This window comes from Cottoperca gobio, chromosome 18 (assembly GCF_900634415.1).
Source record: "Cottoperca gobio chromosome 18, fCotGob3.1, whole genome shotgun sequence".
NCBI lineage: Eukaryota > Metazoa > Chordata > Actinopteri > Perciformes > Bovichtidae > Cottoperca > Cottoperca gobio.
The window spans coordinates 3,436,093-3,459,079 of record NC_041372.1 but is presented as its reverse complement, the minus strand read 5'-3'; the positions used below and the strand labels follow the sequence as shown (position 1 = coordinate 3,459,079).

The window sequence follows — 22,987 nt, the reverse complement described above, 5'->3', positions numbered from 1 at the left end:
AGTTGCAGTTTACAATAAATTAGCTACAAATGGGTGCAGCTCTGGTCCAGCACTTATTATTAGATTTTATATCTAAATTTAAGTTGATTTCCGTTGCTAATGTCTTCCAGAGTTGACCCTTTATGGAGTTACTTTACTCTGTCACTGTCTTGTGTGTGGATACATCTGGAAAGAGGCAGACTGTTAATACATTTGAAAACTAATTTAAGAAAACAGTGCATCAGGTGAGCAGGTGAGGCCAAACCTGTGTCCTTAAAGGGCCGGAGCCCCCGGGGAGCCGTGTTGGACCCCACAAAGACGAGTAACTAATCTGAATCTGAAAACAAACTTGGATGCTAATTAAAGGAAAAAGTGTTGCAGAATAATTTCCATAACTGCTGTTAGGGGGCAGCGCTCATAAAGTGGCTCATTTCATTGAGTCCTTTTTATTATTTAAGGACACGAGGGGACCTGTCTAATTTAAAAGATACCAACATATTCATGAACGTGTAACAAAAACACAACGTTAGCGCCCGTCCAAGTTATCAAGATGGGATCTGTTTATTCCACCAGCACATTTCACACCAGGCTGATGCATAATTGTCCTTCTGTTGGGCCAGAATGTGGATTGCAGCTAATTGAGACATTAAGAAGACGGAAGCCAAGACTGTGTCCAAGACGCGAGGCTGTTTGCCAGTGTGGGCGCCTTCTGTCTCTCATTCACCCTTAAAGGCAGCAAGACCTGCTAGATGTCCAAGTGTGTTTATGTTTGGCAGCGGGTCTGATGTATCCCCCTCCCTCTGTGTCCACCGCTGCATTTAAAATGTGTCCAGAAAACAATGAGGACAGAATACTTTAATGCGTTCAAGGCTGTGCGTTAGACTGTGCAAGGTCATGAAGTTTAATCCAGCGAGATTCATTTGAGCTTCATATTTAAATAAATGCATACAGATGAGGCAGAGCTGCATCTCCTGGAAATATGAAAATAACTCATATCTGACCCTCTCACATTTACATTTGTTCTAATATAGGGTAATTGCTGAATAGAAATGTGCATAATGTCATCCTACGCGGGCGTGTGTGCATTTATTCCCTTACAAAAATGTATGTTTGTATATCTGTGAAAACTGACTGCACATGTAAACATGTTAACAAAGGTTTTTTATGGGCTTTTACAATCCGTGCACATGGAACACTGAAGCACATTTTGCTCGTGAGATTTACGCCTTCATACGTTCAGGCTCACTTAAATAAAACGTTTACTAGACGTGCATAAATGATGCAGGACATCAACCCTTTTTTATTTAGCAAATCAATGAACTTATAAATGAATAAATGTGTGAATGAATAATACAAAAACATCCTTTTTTTATTGCTGCCACGTGACCCTAGAGGGGCTCCGTACTTTATAAGCAGCTTATCAGTCTGACACAGAAACAGGTTTACGTGTCGCACAATGTGGAGTTCTTTGCCCCGTCATATTTCTATTGAACGGAGTTATTTTGACGCAGTCACAAACCTCGAGGCTGCACTTCTTTGCAATGCTTTGTATGTGTATTTGTTCGTGCAAGTAGAGACTTGTAATTCAACTGAAGCTAAAATAATACTCTTCAAGACCAACACGCTTACTGCTTCTACACATCCTCGGATGATTGATTCTTTGTAGCACACCTGCTAACCTCTAATGTTTAGTTGTTTTCGGGAATAAAACTATTTTCTATATCCTGCTCTTTTCCCCAGATGCCATTGCTTCATCAACATCAAATTATACCTGCTTCTTTTGTTTTAATCTAATTTGTCTATGCTATTATGAGGTATCCATGAGGGATTGTTTTTCTTGTCACGCACCGCAGATTCATTTGTTCAGATGAGAAGTGCTCCACTGCAGACACCCCCCCCCCCCCCCTCTTCTGATTTGAAGCCAAGAATAGCTAAAGATGTTTGTATTGAATAAATGGCCTTGCTGGTCTTTTACACCTTGGTACAAGCAGAACCAATGTTCTCCACTGTGACATCAAGGGAAATGAAGGGCTATTCACACACCATGTTCAGGGCTCCAATCCATTTATTCACCTCAACGCTTCTCTCTAACAGTGTGGACCTGGTGCACGCCCAGCTGCATGTGTGTGAGGGCCGCAGCCTGCCAGAACTGGCCCTCAAACAAGACAAGATCCGGGTGAACGGCTGTGCCATCCAGTGCAGAGTGACCACAGAAGACCCCTCCAGAGGCTTCCAGCCGGACACCGGGAGGATTGAGGTAGGCGTTAACTTAAAATGACTTCCAGGCCTTCAGACCGCATGTGGACAGTAGAGCCATTCACTGAAGCAGCCTTGATACTTGATTATGTTAGTCACATGTCAAACATCAATAACATGATGAGAAAGTGTCTGTGCAGAGTTGAAGGTGATCACAACACCAAGAACAAAAAACATTTCCCACATAATCTGGCAACTCTGGAGAAACGAGAGTTGCCAGATTCTGAAAGTATCCAACAGAAAAATCACTTATCATTATGATAATGAGCGTAAACAAGGAACATGGCTGTTGTCGGTCCACACAGCTGTCTCACTGTGTACACACGCAGGACAGACTTCTTACAGGCCACAGATAGCAGATAGATTTGAGTTTTTTTTCCATTTGCTTTATTGATTGCTGTCGGGATGTAAAGAGAATTTCAAGAAATCTGAAAAATAATGCTTCTCAAATAAAATGCAAAATAACAAAAGTCACTAAATAAAGGGATTTTTTCAGATTTTTCTTACTAAACAACACACCGTGTGGTTCTCACAGAAAACCAAATTCTCAACTTAGTTTTTAAATCGCTGAACATTAAACACATTCTGTTTCCAGGCTGAGATGCAGTCCAGTGTCAACACTGAGTCCAACTGAGATTATTTATACAACATAATACTCAAACTAGGCAAACATGTAGTCAGTTTTAGTCAAATCTATATTTCATATATATATATATTTAAGCTGAGTGTTGCAGAGAGAGTGGTTTGTTGATTCTCAGTGGGACTTATAGTTATAGTATACCCATCCATTACCTTGAGCTCATGGAGCTTCATGGTAACGAGAGATGACAGAATGTCTTCATCAAAGTGGGTTTGCACATGTGTTCAGTCACAGCTACAGAGCTCAACTAGTGCTTGAATAATGGCTGTGTCACATAGATCCATACAGGAACATTTCAGTGCTGTAATTATAGATTTACATCGTCTTATGAGTGGGAGGACGTGATTTCCCTGTGTGTGTGTGTGTGTGTGTATATATATGTCTGTGACAGGGATGTATACATATGCATTCTGTGTGTTTGAAATATGAAATAATATTAATATAATAATATATGAAATGCTGTTATTCCCTCTATAGGAGTGTTCTGTGCCACTTCTCATCGTGTCTCTATAAATCTGTCTCTCGCTGATGAGTTCTGATCCCTGGATGCTTTTAGCTGTCAGGTCCTTTTGCCCTTCACCCTGGACTGTACAGCCCTCCCCTTCTCCTCCCACTTTATTTCTCTCCCCATCATCCTCTGTCCTCTCCCTTTCTTTAATGTGTTTCTTTCTGCTGATTCTTTATTAGCTTTTTAAGGCCTTAACGGTGTCGCAAAGTGCTTTACAAATAATTAAATGGCAATGAAAGCCAGTTTGAATCAATACAAATGGCACATTAGCTAAAACAAGGTTTAATAGAAATAAAACAGCCATTTATCAGAATGAGAACAAATCAAAGTGTGTATTGAAGATAAATGTTGAGAGATAATGCTCCTTTTGACCTCAGCAAAGCACAGTGCTTAAAAAGCCCTCGGGGAAATGTCTGGCTTCTGTTTGGTCCTGAGCCGACACTCAAGATCGGAGCATTCTGCTTTAGGGGGATGAAAGTGAAATGAATTATTTAAAGGGACAGTTCATATCCCATCCTCTTACCTGTAGAGCTATTTATTTATTATATATAAAGGTTTGTGGTGCTCAAAAAATGTCTCTTTCCAGAAATGATGACCCGGTTACTGAAGATAATGAGCCGATCTTTTTGTGAGCAGATTCATGGAGGAACTATTTTCTTTCTACTGAACTACGTCTACTCATGGACTCATAGAAAGTAGTTCCTACATGAAACTTTAACCCACGAGTGCCATCTACTTCCATTATCGCTGAACTGTGTCTTTATCAGTGTAAGTAATGTAAGAAACCTGCAGTGCACACACCAGGGAAGCTGATCAATGATATTATTTTCTCAAATTTACAGCAATAGGGAAACTATAGAATCTCTTGTTTCCTACTGTTTCTCCCCTTCCTCCAGTTTGTCATGGAGGCCGTGAGTGAAATACTGCAGTGATGCCCGGTGACTCCACACTATGGTGTTTGACTCCTTGGATGTGATTAAGTTCGACTTGCACCGCTGGCTTTCCAATCCAACAAATCATCCGTCTCTTGGTTCTGAACGAGGGGGAGAAATAAATGGTTGTGTTGTGCACACAGATTTACTTCAATTGAATTTGAGTCTGTTAATTAATCCCCCTTGTGTAGTGAGTTTTAGTTCATTAACCGTTTATGTGGCTCAATGATCAGACCAAACGTTTTCTGTCAATTTTTCCTTTTTTGAGCTGCATTTAAATCGGCAGCAAACATTTCAGATTCACACCTCATGTGATGATGCATACCAAATATAAGCGATTTCGATAACATCCCCATTATGTGGCTTTCACACTTTCAGGGCGCATTACTTCTCACTGTGAAAATAGCTGCTTGCACTGCATAGTGCTTTTCTCCACAAATCGTCTGAGAGGAGTAACCGTGGAATAGTTTGTGACCTTTACAAATTCAAGGACTTTGAGCTTTGTTTCCTCCTCATGTTTCCTCTGCTCAGCTCCTCCTGCATCGTTCGCTTCCTCCCTCCCACTTACACCACTCATCTTAAGATAATGTACATGTTCTCCACATCCTTATCGTCCCTGCTTCAAGTACTGCTTCTCCCCCTCTTCACCCATCTCACTCTGCGTTCTCTCATGCCTCCGTCTGTTCCCCGCCGCCCTCTGTTCCTCTGCCTTATTACACCATTTAGCTATAAAACGTGTCAACAGAGGGACAACCCCCCCATGCCCACCTCCACCATTACCATGCAATATAAATGAACCAGACACAATCAGCACAGAAAAGCATCGATGGAGGAACGCTATGTTTGAGGGACAGATTAATAAAATATTATCCAAGGGCTGTGACGAGGTCAGCAACTGAGTGACGGTGAAAGGATGACCGCAGGATGGGGAGGCAGCCGTCAAGCTGTGGGCTTATGGTCACTTGACGTGCAACTTGGATAATTTACATTGACTAGTGGAGAGAGAGTCAGTTCTGGGACGTTGCGGTTCTATGGCGTGCGTTGTTGCTACCAAGGCATCAAACCTTTAACTGCGACTCAAGTGGTCATCGCGCTGCTGTCACTCGCTCAGTGTGTTCCACTCTGTGAAAGAGCAGCTGTGTGTCAACAGGAGAGGGCAGAAGTCATACGCTGAAGAGGAAAGGCTTCTCTAAAGTACAAAAATCAGCTTCATCAAGTACCAAATGCTTTTCCATCTTAGAAAAGAGATGCTGGAGACAGCAGAAGAGGAGGAGAGAGGGGACACGGGGTGTTAGGGTTAGACATAGGGGAGGAAGAGAAAATGAGTAGAAATGGACAAATTGAAGGAATCAAGACGAGGAGGAACAGGGATTACATACTGTCTGAAGCAGACTCTCACATCCAACAGGTCGAATCAGTGATGGTCCATCCTTGTATTGCATCTCTTCGAGCTCATTTCATCTTCGAGGGAGAGAATAAATAAACAGGAATGTGAGAGCTTTCTATCTTCCCCTCTTGTCTTCTTTAAATGCAGCTTTCAGAGCAGGTGAAAGAAGTAGAGACGGAGCAACAGAAGCAAACAAGGTTGGATAGAATGTGCACACAAAGAGAAGTAGAGCAGCCTTAAAAACAACTATTACTCAGCTTTTATTTAAATGTCTGACCCACAATTGCAGTGTCGTGCCCCTTACTGCTCTCTGTCTGCACCGTGACTGTCTGCTGCTACACACCAACAACACTTTCTATTCTGGGCTAACAATGTTTTTCAGTCTGACGATACTTTGTTAATCTAACATTTACGTTTTGAATAAAATAAAAAATACAATAATCTCAATTTAAGCTCCACCTCCTCTTTGCTCTCGAGCTTTTGACAGTATCCCATGGTCTTCATCATCAATGGGGTTTGTTTAGCCGTCATGTTTCTGTGCACCTTAACGATGTCTCGTCCATGTTGCCTTAAGAGTCAACACGTCCTTGTCTGTTCTCAAGGTCAATTATTATAATGTAACAATATCATTTCACTGCAGTTACTCGCTTTAAAAAAAGAAATCAGTTCAGTCCTGTGCAGATGTTCTCATCTGATAAGCTGGTAATGGAGTTATTGCTTAATGCATCCCTACCAACACAGTGTGGTGCACACACACGTCTCCACTGTAGACGGGGAGCTGGTTCCCGTGTTGCTCACGTCTGCCAAAGAATGATGGATATACTGGATTGTATCAAAGGTTGCATTTAAAATTGGCCGCCAGAACAATCACAGGAGCATTTTCACAGCAAAAACTTCACTTTCAGGATGTTTTACACTTGACAAATGTATATACATTAGAAAAAATTATGCATTGTCATAAACATATTATTTTATCTTCATGCAGTAGGAAGGAAGAGTAGTTTTTTAATTGGCAGCTCTGGAGCAAAACACTGTCTGGTGAAACACTGGAGAAAGATTTGCACATGGTGTAATCATATTAGAATATCTCAACTAATAAGCATTTTTTTTATGTCTGTAAAACTCAGCTCTTTCAGCTGTGAATGAAAAAGCATATATTTCAAGTACTGTAAAAAATGTCTTTTTTCTTGTGCTTCGCAATCATGCACCAACATTTCAAATCAAACGCTTATTAAAAAGATATTACTGCTTACACATGTAGGGCAACATACATGTTGAGGTAAAGAAAGAGCGAGAGGAAGGGGACATCGAGGGAGAATAATAAGCCTGTGAGGGGGAGACGAGGATGAGGAGTGATGGATGTCACAGTGCGAGGGTAGTGGCAGAATGACAGGGCTGCGTGCTTTGGGACCAAGCAGGGTGGGAAGGAGCTATGGAGAGCATTAAAGCAGCACCTTGACATTTTGCATTTTAATCTATTTTTTCTTCAGCAGGCACTCATCACATTCAATGTATCCGCCAACCTTTTGGCACGAAAGCTCTGTGATCAGTTTGGCTTGGTTGGGATGTGAAGCTGTTTCCAAGTAGCACGAGCGGAAAACATTCCGTGTGATAAGTGGAAGATGAAGACAATTTAGCACCAAATCACGTTACTACTGTAAAGGCAAGAAGGGGAACATATGGCTTTGTCGGGTAATCTGATTTTTCTCCATACTGTACAGGAGCATAGTGAGGCATGAAGAGGACGTGTGTGTGTGGCATTTGTTAGTATCTAAGAGCATCAACAAGGGAGCAGCGGTCACATCAGTCTATCCATCAAACCCATTTCACAGATTTATCTGTAGCGAATCTGCATCATGGCTGACCATTTCATCCATTCTCCTTCTTCTTATCCATCCTACCAAACTTCTCCTCCCTTCTCCCTTTCCAATGATGTCCTGACTTAATCAGGCCAGCCGATATGAATTATGAACAAGGGTGCACAATTTTTCAAATTGGCCCCCCCTCGACCAAAGCTACTGACTCGTCCCAAAAAATAATTTCAACCGCTCTGAAGTCAGTTTCTACCGTCAAAAATTCAAAATAAAAAACACACAATTGAAATGATGATAAATGATTGCATGTTAATAAAGTATTCGCTTTGATTAAAAACAATCTTGTCATTAGTAGTCTGTATTATAAGCTGCTCAGTGCTAGTGTACACTTCATAATTCTCTAATATCTATTTTATATTGCTGGCAAAACATATGTTAAAGTTTTACTGACCAAAAACAAATTTTACAAGATTACATTTGAACACATCATGATAACGTTATAATTGACCATCACCCACTACTCATTCATACTGATACTGAGAGCTTGAACACATTAAAATGTAACTGCAATCTCTGTTAACGAGCTGGTTAGCTGCTGACAGCTAACCAGACAGCTAAACAACTGCTAACCAGCTGCAGACAGCTAAGCAACTGCTAACCGGCTGCAGACAGCTAACCAACGGCTAACCGGCTACAGACAGCTAACCAACTGCTAACCGGCTACAGACAGCTAACCAACTGCTAACCGGCTACAGACAGCTAACCAACTGCTAACCAGCTGCAGACAGCTAAGCAACTGCTAACCGGCTACAGATAGCTAACCAACTGCTAACCGGCTGCAGACAGCTAACAAACTGCTAACCGGCTGCAGACAGCTAACCAGCCGCTGACAGCTACCAGTACCCTTTGAACCCCCTGACAGCAGGCCTGGTCCTAGTTTTTTATTTTTCATTACCTTATTTCCAGACATTTCTCTCCCTCCCTCCATCCTTTCGTCTATTGATCTCATCTCTAATATTTCTCCCAACCTCAGCCTCTTTTAACATCTATCTTCTTTACTTACTTTTTTTTTTACCCCCCCCCCCCCCATCCCAACTTCTCTGTCTGCACAAAAAGACAGCAGGTAATAAGGCCGCTCCTGCTGTTCCTCGTGTCTCCTCTTCCTATTATCCACCTCCTCCTGTTACTCAGCATCTCTTCCCCACTTTGCTTTCTCGCTGTCCTTCCTTCCCACTGAGGAAGCAAACCCTCCAGAGGAATTGAAACCCTTATTCTGGCAGTATATGTAGCGTGGCGGGAGCTACAACACCTCACTCCTTCATCCTCTTTCATTCCTTATCAGTCTAAATTTGAATATCAGAAAAGCATTCATCTGTCATCCCTTAATGCATCCCATAAATCAGTTTCTTCTCCACGCCCGCGTTACTCGCATCTGTCTCACTATTTCTACACCCCCACCCCAACATGCAGCCTTCTCTTGTTTGTTTCTTTTATTGGAACACATTTGCATTCGTCACACAACGTATTAATAATATGTTTTACACTGTTGCTGTGTGTATGGGCATGCAAGCTTGCGTGATTCTTTGTGCGTGTGTGTACCATCCTCCAAAGAGCCATTTCTAGTTTTAAAATAGGCAGAGTCCTAATTAGAGGAAGTGTGTTTGTCCCACATAATAATAAACACCTTCATTTGCACACCATAAAAACTTTGCTCCCCACGTCGGTTCGCCCCAATTGACATTGTCATGATTTGTCCCCATTATCTTTTATTTCCGTATGTCTTCATGGAGAGCTGTTTTGTGGTTAAGTTTGAATTCTGGATTACAATACAAATAAAAACCTGAAAATGATTGCCACACACAATTTCTTTTTCACTCCCACCCCCAGTGATAATGCACCAAAACGCCCCAATGCAGGAGTTTCCATGACTGCATATTTACTTTGTTTGGCCACACATACATATTTTTGTAAACATAGCTTTTTCAATGCGTTTTGGCATTTTGTTCACACACACACACAGCGTTTTAGGTCAGAGTGTGCGGCGTTATCTCCGTTTATGAGGCGTTTTTGTGCAACAACAGCATGTATACATCCATGAACGGTGGACGTAGTAATGGTAAAAAGCCAGTGTGCGCACGAATAACACCTCAATGTATCATTTCTTCTTTTCCCTTGGTCTGAACAGAATGAACCAAACCACTGATGTGAAAGCACACAAAAACCTGTGACGCGTGGCAAATACACAGAAAAGAAAAATCGAGAGAGCATGAGGGACACGCACACTGTTCATATGCCGCCTTGTTAACTGTAGTAACATCCAGGACCTCTGACCGGGTGTTTGAACACCAGAAACACACACCTGCAGAAGGGCAAACCACCAGCATTGCAGGTGCAGACACGCACATAACCATGCAGGGTGCAATTTCCAAATAAACCACCTTTGACCTTGAGGGGTCATGCATGGAGAGAGCCTCCAACGTGAGCGGACTGACTCCGGTTTGTGTGTCTGCAGAGTGTACATTGTGCTGATGTGCGACAGTCACTAAGTAACCTGCTGACAGTCCTGGTGGGGTTCTTTCACACAATCTCTGGTCAAATCTATTTTTGAGTTTGATACAATGTTCCCCGCTCCCCTCTGACACTCATCCCCATGGTAATTATGGGCTCAAATTAGCCCAGTATATTATGGAGTGACATTTCTTTTCCTCCCGTTCCGCCATTAGTGCACCCTCCACTCAGTTCTTGTCCAATTACTGTCTCACTTTCTTTCCCCTCCTCTGCCTCTCCATCCCTTCTGCTCTCTCTCTGTGAGTCGTCCTATCATTTGTAATTTATCAAAAGTAAACAGACAAAAATCATTATTTATAATATGCAACCTGCTTAGAAATCATTACTAATAATATGTAGTCAGAAACATTTTAATCTCAGATATTCAACAATGGAAAGTGCTGAGTAATGTTTGAGGTTTTTTTTTAATTAACTTTGCAGCTTTGGGTCAATACAGCGAGACTGGACTGTCCTCGTGTTCCAGCAGCTCGGCCAGGAGAGTCTAACGTGAACATTCAAATCTTTTTTTTGTTCAAAAGCCAAAGCTCATTGAAAATGTTTGGAAACATCCATGTGCGCTCCATCACACTGAACAGCTCCAGGTGTCGTAGAGGAACTATTACAGGCAAACTATGCAATAGATGTTTGGGATCATTTCTGGTACTCAGACTTCATTCACTTACATTGACATAGATTCCCTCCCCATCATGAGAGTAATTATTATTATTACCTGTTTCAACTTTTGGACTAATTCAGAGAAGTCAAATAATTCCTGTAGAGAAATCGGGCGGTTGCAGCAAGAATAATAAATGGATCCATCTCATGAGGAAATATAATAAAAAAAACAAATAAAGCAAATGAGTTCCGTGACAACATTTTCAAGCAGACATTCAACACATTATTAAGAGGTACGATAAGGTGAAAAACAAAGCGTCATTGAAAAAAGACTTGTAGTGCAGAACAGCAGCAGGAGAGTTCATATCTGCACACGTTCAGACCTAGCTTAGTGGCTAGCTATAACCGGAGCAGCTAGTTACCGTGTAGAGCTGAGATGTAACTTCAAATGTTCACCTCAATTTAATGTAATGCATGCAAAAATGTTCTATTTATGTTGGAACTATACTGAAGGTAGCTACGTAAAGGTTATCTCTGCAGTGTTGTCCACTTCCATTTTCCAACAGCAGACACAAATATAAGCCCATTTTGGAGAAGGAAACGCAGCGTTAAAAACCTAATATGTATCCTAAATATACATAAGAATAAAAAGGATCCCCTCCTTCACCTCACAGATGCTCCAGGAAGCAATGACAGCGTTCCAGCTCTTCACCTGTGTACAGCATCACAGCCATAAAGAAAGCAGTGACATGTTGTTTTCCTTTACATCTCCCCAGGAACAACATCATACCACATCTCTGCCTGTATTTTATCTCCATGTGCGGTAATGGCTGACCTGTTATACCTGCTATAGTGTTTCTCCCTCTGCCCCACCATATCTTCTCTCTCTATTATCCCCCTCACCCCTTTCTCTCAGCCCTTTCCGTCCGCCCTTCTCGCTTCCTGCTGTCACTATCAATCCTCTTGTTTTTGTTTATGTACGTCAGCTGGACTTTAAATACAGGTGTGTAATATACATCCTCACAGGAGTGTGTCTATAATAAACGTCCCCGCCGTCGACGAGCTTTGTCCCAGTCTCATATTCCTGTCGTTTATGTTGTTTTTCCATCCGACCCCTCCCTTCCTCCTAACTCTCCTCATTTATCATTCTTCCTTTCTGCCTGTGCTGTTTCTATCTCCTTCCAATCTCCCCTCTTCCATTTCATATTTTCCTCAGTGTTAGTTTTCTCCCTAGTTAGTATTCACCCTTTCTCTCTCCGTCATTTCTCATGTCTCCCTCGTGTACCTTTGTCTCGTTCCGTCTCTCCCTCTGCTCTGTTAGTTGATTTGTTTTCACAGCTTCCTATTTCTTACCATGTCTACTTTCACCCATTGTTGTCTCCTTTCTATTTTTTGCCCCTTTCTCTCCTCCCTGTCTTCTTCCTGCGCTTTGTCTCCCCGCCTCTCTCTCATGTCTCAGATTTGTTTTTTCAGGTCTCCCTTCTCTTTCTGCTTTCTTTCCCTCTTTCATCTAATTTTTACACTCTTGTTCTGTCATTTTCTTTCTCAGTCCCCCTCCCCTTTCCATTTATTTGTACATTTCCTATTGTCTCCCCTTCTAACACCCTTACCCGCTCTCTCAAATTCTCCCTCTTCTGTTGTTCTCCATGGAAATCTTCTACCTATTTGTTGCTTCTTAGTCCCCCATCCCTCTATCATACTCACCTCCCCCTAACTTGTTTATTTTTTAAATCAGATTCCTCTCTTTTCTTCCTCCTTCCCTTAATACACCTGGTACCCTGCTTCCTCTGTTCACAATATACCTCCCTCTTTCTTTAGCTGTCCTATTTGTCATTCTCTCTCTCTCCTTTTCTGGATGTCATGTCCTCCATGTTTTGCCCTCCCTCCTCTAGTGCAGCAAATCTAGATAGAGTACAATTATAGAGAGAGAAAAGAGACAATATATGATAGTAGAACATATAGGTTAGTATATCTATATCTTTAGTAGATGATATATCTCGATGAGAGATATAGAGATATTCTATCTATCTCTCTCTCGCTCTCTATTTGTCTCTGTCTAGTATCTCTCTCTCTCTATATCTCTCTCTAGGTCTCTATATTGGTCTGGTTAGTATCTAGTATCTCTATCTCGATCTCTCTATCTCTCTCTCTCTATCTCTCTCTCTCATGTCTCTCTTCTCTCTCTTGCTCGTCTCTCTCTCTCTCTCTCTCTCTCTCTCTCTCTCTTCTCTCTCTCTCTCTCTCTCTCTCTCTATCTCTCTCTCTGTCTTGTCTCTTTCTAGTTCTCTGTCTCTCTCTTGCAGCCATTCTCTATCTCTGTCTTCTGTCTCTCTCTCGCTCTCGCTCTCTCTAGTCTGTCTCTAGTCTCTGTCTCTCTCTTGCAGCCATCTCTCTCTCTCTAGTCTGTCTGTGTCTGTCCCTCTCTAGTCTCTCTCTCTCCCTCCCTCCCTTGCTCTCGCTCTTGCTCTCTCCCCCTCCCTGCCTCCGCACTGTCTCATATCTTCAAGGTTCATGTTTGTATTTTCCAAGGTGTCTCAGAGACGTACTCATCTTCTTTATTCTGTAATTATTTTTCTTTGTATGTGTGTGTGTGTGTGTGTGTGTGTGTGTGTGTGTGTGTGTGTGTGTGTGAGTGAGCATATGCCTGTTTGTGTTCACATTACTGTACGGTTAAATTAGTGAATTCTCATGTCTGCAATGTGTGTGTCAGCTTTAATCAGGTCCCTCGTACATTAGTTAAGGCTCACCTCTTTGCGACTCAGCGTTTTTTTGCGCACAGTGCACAAAATGTCTGTCAAATTTAGGAACAATTCTCAGTTGTGTGTGTGTATGTCTCATTGGTTGTGTGTTTTATTCAGTGTACAGTGATATGAGGCAGCGGGCCGGATGGAGGGTAACTGTCCCTGATTTCTTTCCATTTGAGCAAGCAGTGAGTTTCTTAAAATGATCAGCCTCATAGCATTGAAGCCTTCTGCCTTACTTACAAAGACCATTTTAATTGTATTTCTTATCTTACCAGTAAGTCCCATTGATATCAGAAATGTATTTTACAATGACACTAATCAGAGCCAGTAGAAATGTGTTCCTTCAGTTCTCAGAAACATTGTTTATGTCACTGTTAATGCTTGAGTTGAAAGAAAACTGCCACGTTTACAGAAATGTCTATTAATGTAACTCTAAACTCTTACATTAATAGACATTTCTGTAAACGTGGCAGTTTGTTTCTCTCATAACGTTCACCTGCAGTCCCGGCGCAGGTGTGAGGACAGACGTTGTTTTGCTGCATTGTGTTTACGATCCTGCAGAAGATAGTGCGTTAGAGAGAGAATGAACATTTCTGAGGGAGACCTTTTATTAAAATACAGTTACTTATCCATAGCAACTGAGGCTGGTGCATTAGATTAGAGGAAACACACACAGACAAACTTACTGACATGTATCTTTATGATTGCTAGTCCAGCACTGGGACTCAGGACAGTCGTGCAGATCATCCAGAACGGTTGCACTCGGATGCTTCAAAACGTCCTTCCGCACGCTCTTGTTTTTTCTTTCTTGTCTATTTATTCTGTAAAACCCAGTGTTGGTGCAGATAAAGGTTAGGCTACACGGATATTATTAGTCTTATACTATTTGTACAATTAGATTCCAGTGCGTTAACATTGTTTCAGACTCATGTGATGCATACAAAAACATATTGTGCTTCAATCTGTATTGTTCATTTAGGCTTTAAAAGACAACATTTTCAATGCAAAGAAAAGCAGTGAGACTGAAGAGTTAATATTCTTTAAAGACGGTTGATTTAATTAAAACAGAATAACTAATTTAATCCGATGAATCACCACTTCGTCAGCCCTAACATCCAGAAAGATCTAGAGCAGGATCTTTCTGGTTAAAAGAGTAAATAGAGATTAATCTAATGAACCAGGGTTTACAATTCTGAAGGATTTAGGGCTAAATTAAAGGCTACAGTACAAACACTGTAGGATACTAGTAATATTCCAGCCTGCCAAATCTGGCACAGCGGTACTTTGTACCAGGACATCAACTAAGTTGGCTTATTTAAAATCATTTCTCTTGAGGTCAATTTTTAAAATGTGTGACTCTCAGTTGCCAAGGCAGCATAGAGAAAAGCTCATCACAAGATGAATCTGACCTCATTTTCTGAGGCAAAGTCACAACTTTTAATTGGTATTAGTGACAGCAGCCGCGCGTTTCCTCTGAGAGCGGGGCCACTCAGTCGGACTGGCAGACAAGTGGTTCTCTGCATGTTAATAGAAACCAGTGAAGATAGTTCTCCTGGATTCTTTTCAGCAGTAACCATTGTGAAAGTCCCCTGTGTCCTCAAACAGCGCCGCATTAGTATGACAGGAGCCACAGCAAGGCCTTTGTTTCTCAAACGTTGAGATGAGCAGGCGTATTATAATGCAGAGCCGGTGTCTGTCGGTGGGCTTTCTGATGTCTGAAAAGGAGAATTACTGTGAATGAATTGAGCGTGTTTAACTTGTTCAACCAGGAATCCTCATGTTGGGCTGTGAGATAAAAATGGGCCTCACGTTTTGACCACTGATTCCCCAAAACACATGACATCCTCAATACTTCTCCATGATCCGGATTGTGGAGAGTGCATTATTAATGTGTGTGTAGATGCAGTGTGTGTGCAGCTAATGAGCATTGTTCAGTGTGTTGGTCTGAAAGACACCAAAGCAGATTGTCTGTCTATGTATGCAAATCTGCAACAGTGGAAGCCATTGTTCTCTCAGGATTGTACTCGTTCTGCTCCGTTATAAGTGGCTCAGTTTGGGAAGTTTGTCCGTTTTCAAATAATTTAGTGTTTTCACCGAAGCTCTAAGTCTTCTCTCCACGTGCTGACCAACCCCCAAACTCTCCCTTCACCTCATCTCTCCTTCTAATCTCCCTCTTTGCATAATCTCTCCTGCAGGCTGGCTGCGTCTCTCCTCCTCCCTACATCTTAATCTCCCACTCTTCATCGCCACCTTCCATCTCCTGCATATGTTTTGCTCTCCCTCCTGACCTCCACGTTTCCCTGCTCATCTTTATTCCAGCTCTCATGTAGTTAATTTTTACACTTTTTGTTTCTCCTTTCATCTCATCTCATCTCTCCCTCCTCTTTTTCTTTTCCTTATTTTCCTCTTGACATGCAGAATCTATCTAAGAGTGCATGTGTCCTACATAAGCACAGTCTGGCTCGTGTGTGTGTCTTTTAGTGTCTAATGCTGTGCATTACACTTTTCTTTTTTTTCTAAATGTGTGTTCACTGGAGTGTGTGCGCTGTGCTGTTTATCTTGCGTGCGTTTACAGGTTTAGGGATGCATCTGCGTCTCTGTATATCTCCTTGTTTCTACCTCTCTATGTATGTCAGTATCTGTGTGTGTGTGTGTGTGTGTGTGTGTGTGTGTGTGTGTGTGTGTGTGTGAGGGTGGTTTTATCAGCTCTTGCAGATGGCCCCAGCCTCTCATCCATCGTTCCAGTGAAATGAAGAGCCCTCTGAAGAGTGAAGGCAGAGAAGAAAGGAATGGACAGACAGACATGGAGAGAGAGAGTGAGGGGGCGATGACGCACAGAGAGAGAGAGGGGGAGAGGGAGAGGGAGAGAGAGAGAGAGAGAGGCAGGCATGGGGAGTAATGGTGGAGGTGTAAAAGAGACGAAGGCTATCAAAAGATGGAGAGATTGAGGAGTGATGGAGAGAGAGACCACCAGAAGGGCCTGTTTACACAAAACACTGCTGTGTGTGTGAAGTGTTCATCTAACTATGTGTGTGTGTGTGTGTGTGTGTGTGTGTGTGTGTGTGTGTCTTCAGACCTATCAGCAATAGGATTTTAAACCAAGTTTTTTGATATTGCACCACTAAACGTATCCAGCTCGTCAGCTTTAAATGACATCTGTGTGTTTTGCGAGTCTTATTTGCCGATGTAAAGCTTGCTGCCGACGTTTGGTCACATAGCTAGAGGCGTGCATGTGCATTTGTGTGTGTGACAGTTGGCTTGCATTAAAAAGAGTCTCTTCAAATTGCCTCGGGATACCGAGTGTTTGCGATGCAACACCCGCTGGAGAGAAAACAAACAGAAAAGAGACGGAGGGCGAGAGATGAGGTGAAGGAAGCGAGTTTGTGTCGCATCAAGAAGCAGTGCAGCAAGCGGTTGGAAAGGTGAGCGAGTGACAAAGTGTAACTCTAAAGAAAAGTAGTTTAAACAGACATAAGAACAACTGGGGCGGTGAAGGGGAAACACGGGTTGAGTGAGGAGGAAGGAGAGGAGGGTGACCCGGGGGACGGGGTTTTTTATAAAGCGCTTAAGGAAGGAATCTGAGGAAGAGAGGTCTGTGTTAGCATTTTGTCCTTTTTGATTATTTCTCCCTGTCGGGCGGTGAAATGTCACATCCCTTCTGTTGTATTGGGGAAAGCAAAAGATGCAACGGAACGGAAATAGTCATGAAATGCAGACACGACATTGAGTTTATTATCGAACCCACAGTTTGTTTTCTTAGGAAGTGTGCTCATGCTTTTTTACTTTATATTACAGAACATGCTTCTAATTCAATTAAGGTGGCCATTTTGAAGAGCAGAGACGCGATTAATATCCATAAATATGTTTTCATTAGTTTCATTATCACCTGAAACTAAGAAGTGTTGTTTTTTTTGTTTTTTTTTATCTTTCAAAGTCCAGACCAGGAGAGTTTATTCGTTTAGTTTGTTTCAACAACAAGACGATTGAAAGTACTGAAGATAAGAAATATAAAGCGATAACATCAGATAAAGAAGAAAACATAAAAAGACACATGAATAGCATTTTAACAGATGAAAACAAAAGAAAATAACTGTAAAGTAATATGAATGAATCTCCCCTGATTTGTTTTCCTCCGGTGCAAAGACACAGAGCTCCTCTCAGCGCGCAGTGTTTAGTTCTGACCCTTCGGGGGGCGACAGTCAGTCAAGCTGCTTTGAAGGCAAAGACTCAGCCACCGATTTTCCCTTTTGTGTCGGATTTTTTTGAACGAGCAAAGAAGCAGCGGTCGGGGATTTAGAGAGCCGAGCGAACATAAAGAGTTTAAAGGTCGGTGGAAGTGAGAGATGAGCCCTGCTGGCCCTGAAAGATCTTCAAATCAGTCGTGAAATCAACAGGTCGTCACAAGAGTGCAGGAAAGATCGATGTGGTGGGCTCCATGTTGTTCTTCCTAAAACCAGTGAGCAGAAAGCACTTAATCCTGGTTAAATTAAAGACAAAGGTATAGTCCAAACATATTTAAGGGAAGGAATCAAGATTGCTCCACTGTTTACATGTACTTAATCCTTTTCTACAAGGATATGCTAGATCTGGGATCGCACAGTCCAAGTGTTGGCAGCATATGAGAAGTATAATAAAAAGCTCTGCTATTATACGTACATGACCGAAAAGGCCATGAGAAGGGCGAGGGGAGGAGACGGGAAATGAGGAGTGATTAAAATGACAGATGTATTAGAAAGAAGGGAGAAGTATAAGCTGGGAGGAGCCACCTAATCTAATTCATTTTTTGAATCCCGTTTAGCTGATCCATAGACGTCAGCAGTGAGCGGCTAAATCAGTCGGGCGTAATGACCACAATGTGCTGCACAGAGGGGACACGGACACGTCGTGGCTCTGGATTAGAGATGATGCTCCTGGTTAATACACATTCTTCAGCGGACATCGCTGCGATAAGGGCAATTAAAATGAAATTAGAAGGAGCATTAGCAATTGAGCAAGAATTGGATTTTAAATAAAACCATTTAATCCATATGCTGTATGTGAATGCAGCACGTTTAATACGATGTGCCGCACTTTCAGCTCTTTCCTCATTTCATTGAGTGCCTCGCACGCCGTGTGATTGCGCACTCACGGGTCCTGTGGCGTCGCTGCTCTCAGCCACCTTCTGTTTTAGTTTGCACGCTGTATCTGCCGTTGAGTCTCTCCCACGCGTGCACAATCGTGTCTTTGACACCAGATGGAAATCAACTGGTTGACTTAAGAAATATGAGGTCTCTCCAGACACGCGTACAAATAGTTAGTTTGCACACATAATCTGTTATGTTTTCATTGTTCAGCTCATTTCATCTATTAAGTAATAAAAAAAATAAAAATAAAGTTTCAAGTTCACCCGACAATCTGTGAACGAGACGATGATTCAACGGCAAAATAAAAACATTTAATCTTGAATAGATAGATAGATGGAGGGTTCCAGCCCTACAGCCGTACCATTTGTTTTCCATCTTCATATTATCCCCATTATCTCCCTTTTCACATCCTCGTCTCCACCTTTCTCCGCCTGCTCTGCCTGTGTAATGTCCTCGCTTCAGGCTCACAGGCTGCTGTGTGTCCATTCCTCATCACACAAATGTGTTTCCACTTCACTGCTCTCCCGGCACGCCCCGCCAACATCCTTACTCTGCTTTTTGCCGTTTTCTCATCTGAAATTTGTGACAATTCCTTGAGCTGAATGGTGGCCTATACCCCCCAAAACACTCTTTATTATTTCAAAACTGTTTCCCTGAACTCCTAAAAAGATGTTATTGCTCTTCCTGAAGCAGTCAGTAATTGAATATTGAGGCCGGCTGTGCGAGTCAGAAGCCGGGCAGAGTCCAGTGGCCTGATGTGAGGTCACGATGGAGCCGGTGCAGCAGAGCGTTCTGGGCGATGTACAATAATAACTTGGCTGAACGGTGGCGTGTGGGTGTGATGTGGTCGACGCTGCCCGGGATGATGAAGCCACTAAACTGACAATATCCCAACATTCAGCGCATGATGGATTATCGACTGTTGAGCCCAGAAATGTCACACTAAGCCTGGTGACATCATTTAATAACATATTTTCCATTTTTTGCAAATCCACAAGAAAAAGACCAGAATGCATTGCAGCAGAGACAATGTTGTGATACGGCTATTTCTATGTTGACAACACAAAATGCGTCAATCCCTGTAAAAGGATTGAGGACTTGTTGTAGTACAGATACTAAGTGATGGAGTCTGCCAACAACTTCTTCAGTTTTTAATTTGGAATTTGAAGTTTCTTTTACGCATTTTGGGGGCTTGTGCTTTTAGAGAGGCAACAGGAAGGGGGAGAGAAATTAGGGTGTAAATGATAAGAAATAAAATGATCCAATGATATTATTCTATCTTCCGTTTTATATGATGACTTAAAACTTGCATTTTTCAATTCATTCTGATTTGTGTCTACAGAACCTATAAAATGTCATCTTGCGATAAACCCGCACGATAATCATGATATTAAGAAAGTGAAATATTGGTATATTATTAATACACACATGAAATGATCGTGTTGATAATCCAGCACCTTGTTTCGTCTCCCTTCAACAACAACCCACACACAAATAAATGTACAATAAACAAAGATTCATTTAACTGATAGCGTTTGTATTATTATTATTTTTTATATAGATATATTCTTTTGGCCACCTTGACATTTACAATCATTCTTTATCGCTTAATTTGAGTTGTTTTCTGTAATTATGGCTGTGTATGCAGAGTGCCACCAGAACTGCTTTATATAAATACTGAAGTCCATGACTTGAGTCTGCACTCACAAGGTGGGTCTGTGCCCCGCTCTATTAGTCTTTGAATCAAACTCATCAGGGGGGGAAGACCTCAGCAGTGGCGTTACACTTTAATAACATTTTCTTTGACCTTTTTCATTTTTATAATAAAGCAAAATCTCAAGACACCCAAGTTCACTCGGTGCCATGTAAGCCTAAAGCCAAAGTGTCCGCTGGATGTCTCTGTGGTGTGCTGTGACAGACGAGGTCTGATGTAAGCCGGGTCGGATGCTGCTGATGCACAGGACTGTGGAGAAAAGGATTTTCTTCTTTCCACAAAGCTAAGACAAATCTCCAACCAGTGTCCGGCTCACTAGAAAGTGAGGTTTCCCTGGCATGCACTGCCTTTTCCATTTGCACCCAGTGGGTGTGGATGTATTGCATTTTGTAGTCTGAGTTTTAACCAAAGGAACTTTCTCTCCACTTTAAAGAATACTCTAACATTTCAAAACCTGCAGTGCATCTTCTGTCTTACTTCATGTCTAAATGACTCGGCGTTAATACAAGCCAACGCTCCCTTTGGTGCCATCGGCATCATCTGGATCCACAGTTATAGCAGGGTTGTGTGTGTGTAAAGGAGAGCGTCTGTTGCATTGTGTGGGCTGGAACATTTAGATTCAGTTAGAGAAAGCATGATGGCCTGTGTGTGGCTTTGCTCAAGCATTTAATAGAACACATTTCGATTAGATGATAAGACTGAATGTCATTAATGCGAGTCGTGTCGACACCTTGCCAAGACAGTGAGTCTCTGAAAGCCTCATAAATCTAGCAGAGAGAGAGAGAGAGGGAGGGGGGGAGATGTGAGGGTCAACCGAGACTAGTCGGAATGGTAGACGGATACTGAGAGACGAAGAGGACAGCTTTCCTCTTCTCCCTTCCTCTCCCCAGCGTGGCCATCTGTACAGAGTGCGATTAATCATCCCGTATCCCCAGACATGGCATGCCGTTGCTGCGACACTCGAAGCGTGCGTGTGTGTGCATGTAAATATTGCACTTGTGTTTGTGTGCCTTTGTTTGGTTGTGCTTTTGAATTCTCAAGCCAAGTATTTGCCTGTGTGTGCACATCCATGCTATTTCTGCAGCCATGTGTGTGTTTTGCCATTTATGACACATTCTATTTGTTTACTGTTGTGCCGCCGCCGGTTACGTCCAGTCCCCATGGCAACCAGGCATCGTTGATGGTGTTAATTAGCCACATGTCCCAAACGGTCTGTTTAACTGGAGAGTAGGGATGGGGGGGGGGGGGGGGGGGGTGTTTGGGAAGAAGAGAGGGATGGAGGCAGCTAGAGACAACTTTTCTATTAATAAAGTGCGTGTACAAACAATTTGCATAAGCAAATGCGTTTAGTTGGAAACGTAATGTATTTCAGTCCATTTCATTGCTTAGTTGTCCGCCCCTGGTAACTACTAAAGCACAGTTAATGTTTTGTTCTGTGTGTTGAGCCGACTTAAAGGTTAGAGAAACATATTGAAAGAGTCAACTTTAACTTGGAGCGTGAGATGAGACTCATTGACTTCTTAAATATTTAACCAAATCCACCATCTCCCGTGCTTCGTGTGCCAAACCATTCTACTGACCTTTCCCCGTTGACTTTCTGTGCAGCGCAGGAATGTCACTCTCTCTGGATTGGAAAGTGAAGCAACTGGAACTTTTCCTCCAAAACGTATTTTGGCAAAGCAAATTAGTAGTATATAAACATATTGGATAGGACACGGGGTTGAGAGAGAAAGTAAATAAGTGGGGATGGATGAATGGAGGCTGGTTAATTTGCATGATGGGGATTGAAGGCAGCGAGAGGAGGGGAATGAGTTTGTGATTGTTGACGATGAAGAATGGAGGGATGAGATGGAAAAGAGGCTGGAGAGGAGACTGCTGCAGGAAGGATGATGGACAGTGAAGGGTAGACTGCATGGCTGGACATTTCTAGGAGACAGGAATGCAAGCGAATGGAAAGAAAGACAAAAGATGGATGAGAAGAGATGAGACGCACAAATACAAGAGGGTTGAAAGAAAGCCGAAACTGATGATTACGTTTTTGTGATTAATCGATGTATCCTTTAGTGGAGAACATTTTTAATGCTAGTTTTGTCTGACCAGCCACAAAGATTCCAATGACGTCAAAAGAAATAAAAGCAGCAGATCCTCACATTTAGAAAGCGGCAGCCTCACAGTAGTGCCACTCTGTTACTACTTGTTCTCTTCCTCTTTCAGAGTCGACTTTGCTATTTTCTCTTATTGTCAAAGAGAAGGACAGCAGTTAAAGGTCAAGTGAACATCACACGTTCAATTTCAGGTTTTGAAGCTTAATCCATGCACCAGAAACCCCCAGTCACCACGACCGAGCGGTTAGAGTGTGTTATTATAAAGACGTTGTTATCGGGGTCCTTGGACAGTCGTGATTGACTAATAACCTAATCATAAACATCCCTAAGAAGAACAGGAACAATATATCTTTATACATTTAATCACATAAAACTGCTTTAATTCTCCCTTATTTTGCAAAGACGTGCGCCATAGGCCACGCCCCCCATGTGTCATCACTAGAAAGCCCAGGATGTGCTTTTCACAACACATCAGGATTGAAATAATTCATGCATGGTGTTTGAAATAAAGGCCTCATGTCCCCACGGAGGACACAAACGAGTTGCCGGGTCTCAGGAGGATATAGGGGCTGATATACAACGCTTACTTTGTGACGCTGCTACATATGTTTACTGCTTTTCAC

General features: G+C 42.2%; 1 protein-coding gene across 3 annotated transcripts in view; it reads left to right on the top strand.

Moving 5' to 3' along the window:
• pcxb (pyruvate carboxylase b) overlaps positions 1-22,987 on the top strand; it is a 248,890-nt gene that overhangs the window by 71,436 nt on the left and 154,467 nt on the right. For all 3 annotated transcript variants that reach the window (XM_029455184.1, XM_029455185.1, XM_029455186.1), the window contains exon 11: positions 2,074-2,236. In XM_029455184.1, coding sequence (XP_029311044.1) covers positions 2,074-2,236 — 163 coding nt within the window. The remainder of the gene's footprint in view (positions 1-2,073; positions 2,237-22,987) is intronic.